General features: G+C 36.9%; 1 protein-coding gene across 1 annotated transcript; it reads right to left on the bottom strand.

Moving 5' to 3' along the window:
• Positions 1-3390: 3390 nt before the first annotated feature.
• On the bottom strand, positions 3391-5466 carry LOC127813643 (protein RGF1 INDUCIBLE TRANSCRIPTION FACTOR 1). Its single transcript, XM_052354711.1, has 4 exons — positions 5189-5466; positions 4872-5069; positions 4523-4738; positions 3391-4030 (listed from the first exon to the last, which is right to left on the bottom strand). Exons 1-4 carry the CDS (start codon positions 5189-5191, stop codon positions 3770-3772), a joined length of 678 nt encoding a protein of 225 aa, XP_052210671.1. The 5' UTR covers positions 5192-5466; the 3' UTR covers positions 3391-3769.
• Positions 5467-5691: the final 225 nt, after the last annotated feature.

Below are 5691 nucleotides of genomic sequence, written 5' to 3'. Positions count from 1 at the left end.
AATATGTTACCTCACTTCTATTGAATTTATTATATATTTTATTAAAAGCTAAAAATAAAATATATAATAAATTCATAAAAATAAAATCATTAATATTATTCTAAAATATTAAATAAATTTATTTAATTTCATTAATATTTAAATTAATTTTATTATTAGTATTTAACCAGCCAAAGCGTATACGAAAAAGGTTAGGGAGTGTCCAGAAAAGAGAAAAACAAAAGAAGCGGTAGGTCCGAGAAGAAAAGGCGGCAAAACCCACCAAACAGAGCCGGCCTCATGTTTTACACGTGTATCTTGCGGCACACTTGTTCCATTCCGGTCGTGCGCCGCTTTCTCCGTGGCCGCCTTTTGGCGGGCACATACATTTTCGCGAACAAAAGTTTTACTGTTTACTGTGGGGCAAAAGCAAATTTTGACCGTTGGTAAGACGTACGAGTGAGTCAAACTTTACCGGGTCGGTGCCAAAGTGGGAATTGACAAGATACTCTCTCCTTCGCCGACTCGCCAGTGACTGGCGGCATCTTGAGCCAAAAAATAAGGGAGAATCTTCTTTTTAATTCAACAATTATTAATCATATTTCACTGTAATATACTTTTTCACCTTACGGTAAAACACGGTTGACACTTGGAAGTGTAGAAATAATTATTTCTTAACAAAATTTATTCATATTTTATAAGACTGAATTAACTTAATTTAAAAATTAAACTGACTATTATATTTAAAGAGACTAAATAAATTATTATATTTAGAAATTTTAATTATATTAAATGTTATAATGAATATTATCTTAACACCATGAAGGAGGTTTTAATTCTAACCATTTTCACTATGTGCTGACGAAGCACTTGTTACTTTTGTAATTAGATATAATTAGTTATTTAATATTAAAAATAAAATATATAACTAAAAAATATTAAATTTCACGACCATCTAAATATTCTTTTTAGGTGAATTGATAGTAGACATTGCTAAAATTGAATTAACACGTTAAAATTCAGCAATTTTAACTTAGATATTCTACTCTCTCTCACTTTAATAAGTGTACTTGAAAGTTGTGAATGAGACAAATAATTACTTTTGTCTCGTTAAGCAAGTGCATAATTTATAAAAATTTTATACTTTCTTATATTATACATAATTAAATATTAATATGGATCTAAATCTAAAAAAATTAATTAAATTATTCTTAAGTAAAATGTACTGGTGTTATCAACTCATTTTTATAATCTAAAATTTTAATTAGGATAACCCATTTATAAAAAAAAAAAAAATTAAGAACTTTACGAGGCAATGCATTAAAATGTGATTTTCATATGAAAGGTAGGCAAAAAATGTTTTAAGAATTTATTATGTATTGGGACTGACCAAAGATTTAATAATTAAGGATTTGATTGGATGGCAGATTTTAAAATAAAGTATGGATAAAGATTGTTTCAACTTGATGAGTTGATGTATAATATGAGAGAGAGAGAGAGAGAGAGCGATGGGTCTTTCTAGATATGCCCACATGTTTCTGAAGCTATCATCGCTTATCGGCAAGGAAATGGAAGGGGCGTTTGGATAAAGATTCCACTAATTTCTGTTGCCCATTTCCACATTATTTAGGCACTGTCCGGACACATGATGCCCGCCACCAAAATTATTATCATTATCATCTCATTCTTAGCCCACCTAATTAATTGATATTTTGTTATAATTACTTTCTCTAAAAGAATAGTACTGAATGCATATATATATATATTTTAGGTTTTTGGCATCTGAAGAAGAGAAAAAAAAAAAAAAAAGTCAAAATTGGCATAATCTAGGAAGGTGACAATCTCTGGAAGGTATCATTGTTGATGAGAATATAATTTTGTAGTAGGAGGCGTAATCAATTGAGCCATGAAATTTACGGCAATTCTGGTGGCCCGTTTGATGAATTATAGAGAGACAAGATTAGGCAGTGGTTCACTTGCTGGCCATCGTTTTATACCGTGTACCATGTTCGATCAGTGCCCAATAACTTCTTAAATATCGTCTTTTACTTTTAACATTTGCCATGTCAAAAATAATAATAATAATATTATTATTATTAGTCCATCCATTCTTAAAATTTCATACATGATATATAGCACTCAAAACTCGATCTCAGTTGGATCCTTCTGTATTTATTTCTCTAATTTTTTTTTTTATTATTTTCAGTAGATTTTGTTTTTTTTTTTTATTTATGGTGACGACACCATGGTACGGCCAATTTTAAAGGACTATATATGTGCCTTCATACGGAAGGGTCTGTAGTATCGTTGCCCATGCAATCATCCAAACCACATATTACAAGTAATAATCACCCAAACTTTAGAAAATTAATTATTCGCTCCAGGCTTCTAGCAAATATATCATTTTTTTTGTATTTATCTTATATACTGAAAGTTGACAAAAGAACTTGAATTGGATTTTGGGCCTCTTCTATTTCCATCTTTGCATTTTTTTTTTGGGTTGCATTTCTTGTCTTTATCTGGTTTAAAAATTATTTTATCTACTCAAAAGCTCTGGATGATTCATTGTTACTAAAATTTAAAAGTTAAATTTAAGAAAAACATTGTTCATAAAAGGTATGGTTAGACAAAACATGATTTTATACGTAGAGATAATAAAAAAAAATCCAAATTTAGGATTTAGTGTATTTTGGCATCCAAATACAGACATTTGTTGTTGGTATCTAATATATAGATATTTTAACAAATGCAAGTAAAATCACATTGGCCCACCAGAAAGCCAAATTATTTTAATAATAATAATAATTAATAAAGTTATCTGATTTGATTTAATAACCCAAATTAAAAAAATAATAATCCTTTTGAATGAAGAAATATTGAAAATAGCCTTAGAAAAATTAATGTAAAGACTAAATAGCATCAAAGACCGGAAGAAAATGCCAAAAGGATAAGACAAAGAAGTCAAAGTCGTAATAACCCCATCGACGAAGCAACACCTGCCTGCATGTCATTTCCCACCCCTCTAACTAAGATCCAACGACCCCCATCGCCCCCCTCCCCCACACAAAACGCCAAAAGTCAACAAACCCAGCACCAATCACGACCCTCCAATCTGAATCCAATCCTACGGCCACAATAGAAACCACGGCGAAGGAATCAGGACAGCCCATGAAAGGAAAGGAGAGAAAGCCGCCCATTTTCCACGCCAGGGGCGGCCGAACCTAATTGATGATTCCGAGAACCAAAGGCACACTTGCTTTCCACCGCCCAACCGCTGCCTTCCACGTGACCCTTCCCCGACAACAACGTCGTATTCCCTCACCCCACGTGCCGGCCGCCGGGCCCCACTCCTCGCCGGTCTCAATAGTTTCCCCAAAATAGAAAGTTCATGCACCAAAATGAAATTACAACTACAAAAAACAGGAAATTTCTATTTTATTCCATTCCATATATATATATATACACACCCTACCGTAAAAACACTATATTTACATTTCAACCCCATGGTAAAACTTATGTATACATCACTCCACCGAGCACCCTATATTTTTGGGCTAAACTCTTCAATTTTTTCCTTTTTATTTTTTTATTTTTGCCAAAAACCGCCTTATTTTCATTCTTGCCCTTCTATTTCTATCATATTCTACTAGCTGCTTCTATATACAATAGACGAAAGCACCTACACAGGCCTTTTGGGTGGGGTACTGAAAAGCACTAGTGTAGGGAGGGATTTTGATAGCTAACGAGGATATTAGGGGTTCTAGAGTAATATGTGGAAAGTGTCGGGGTCTTAGTACTCGATAATGAGCCCTCCCATTGGGGCTCTGTGAGGAATTCCCTTTCTTCGCTTAGCCGTTCTGAAATTAACGGCGGTTGGAGGAGGCGTTGACGGCGTGAAGCTCTGGAATTTGTTGCTGCTGTTGCTGTTCTGCCGGCCATGGCTGCTGCTGCTGTACGAGTCCTCGGAGTCCGACGTAGCCGTCACCGCCTGGTGCTTCTTTTCCAGCAGATTCCTCGGCTTCTTCTGGAAATTCTTGGAGGTCCCCACGATCTGTAGCCAACAGTTTCAAAGATTTAACATCGATTTCAAAGCCTCAGCAAAATAGTTTGAAATCTATAGAACTATACATATCAGCGTTAATAATGGTGCTGCAATCAAATCCTACCCAGAGTATTGTTGGTACTACGAATGGTCTTTAGACGTAATTGAACTGGATTAGCGCTCGAGTCTATTATCATAGGTGGGTAGGGTGTCAAGTTTGATATCAACTACACAAGATATCTTGCTACCTCCCGATTTACTCTTATAATAAAGGGACAAAACAAGCTATCAATTTCATTGAACACCATGAACATTTCGGGTTCCATTGGCAATACCAAGTTCAAATTCTTCAGTGTAATCAAAGTTACTGGAGACCTATCACGGGTAACGGTAAGAAACCAAAGTGGTTTTCTTTGCGACGAAGAGCTAATTGAAGAACAGATTCCTGCGAGCACATAAAGAGTACAAAATACAACGAATATAAGGGCATTGGGATAATACCTTGCATCCGAGAGAGCAGAAGCGGAAGGAATCAAGGAGACTGCGCTCGCATACTTCGCAGGTGTTGGTGACCCCTTTGCCGGGCCTCGGCTGCGGCCTTTCGTTGAGGAAGACAACCTTGGCGCTGTTGATAATGTAGGTCTGAACCGATGTGATGTCCAGATACTTCTGAATCTCCGAGACCCTGATCACATCATGGTACGATGACCTCCTTATCTGTCAGACCAAACCCCCAAACTTCTCAATCAAACACCATTCATTCAGTTCAAATCACACCCAGATTCGTAAAAGATAAAAAAAATAGCAATTTATGGGGATTCCCTTCCATTATCAGAAGAAATGAGCGAACCTGAATGGCGCGGTGGTCTTTGTGGTGGCCGAGACACAGGGAACAGAGAGCGCCGTTCATACAGTCCAAACAATACATATTGCATTCGCTCTTGTGGGAATCGGCGTGTTGCTTGCATTGGACGAAGAACCGCTCCCGGAGCAGCGGCTTCAGCCACGGCGGCCACCGGTTGTCTTCGTCGTCGGGTCCTCCGGCGCCCTGCACAACAAAACCCGAATCGTTCTCAATCAGTAAAACAGAGTAACCCATCTCAAGCACGAGAATCCGATGGGAACGTGAGAAAATGCGGGGGGTTGGGCGAGGGAAGTTGAACCCACCATGATTCGCCTGTTCTTCGGCTTGATTTCGCGGACGGCAGTTTCCTGATTGTCGATCGCCAGTTTGAACAACCCGACTGAAATACTCGGTTACTTTTTGTCTTGCTTTTGCTATTGAGCTTCACACCGAAAAGTAGAGAATAGTGGATGGAGAGAGAGAGAGAGAGATTTATGAAACGGAGGCGGTGAAGAAGAGGGAGAGGGAGGGTTCTTGTAAGGGATGGAAGAGAGAGAAAGTGGTCGTTCTTATCCTCACAAAGTCTACAACCGAGGCAAACTCCGAGGCCGAGCCTGGAGATACGTTGGGAGTAAGGAACCGACCTCCTCCTTTCCTTTTTATTTCATGTAACTTGCCTTTCATTTTCATTTGGGTATTTCTTTATTATTATTCATACATATATATATATATATATTTTTTTTTTCCATTTCTTAATTCCAAAATTCTAAAGCTTTTATTCCCATTCATTCATTCATTCATTGCTAAACATACATGTATGTATATA

This window comes from Diospyros lotus, chromosome 11, assembly GCF_014633365.1.
Source record: "Diospyros lotus cultivar Yz01 chromosome 11, ASM1463336v1, whole genome shotgun sequence".
Lineage (NCBI taxonomy): Eukaryota > Viridiplantae > Streptophyta > Magnoliopsida > Ericales > Ebenaceae > Diospyros > Diospyros lotus.
The sequence above is the reverse complement of the archived record's forward strand: the minus strand, read 5'-3'. Positions and strand labels throughout refer to the sequence as shown.

Bases quoted from the DNA above. Each gene is read 5' to 3' on its own strand.
- LOC127813643 (XM_052354711.1), bottom strand. The intron at 4,739-4,871 runs GTTCGCTCATTT...TTGGTCTGACAG, and splicing joins AAGACCACCGCGCCATTCAG to ATAAGGAGGTCATCGTACCA. The intron at 4,031-4,522 runs GTATTATCCCAA...TGTTGGCTACAG, and splicing joins TCTGCTCTCTCGGATGCAAG to ATCGTGGGGACCTCCAAGAA.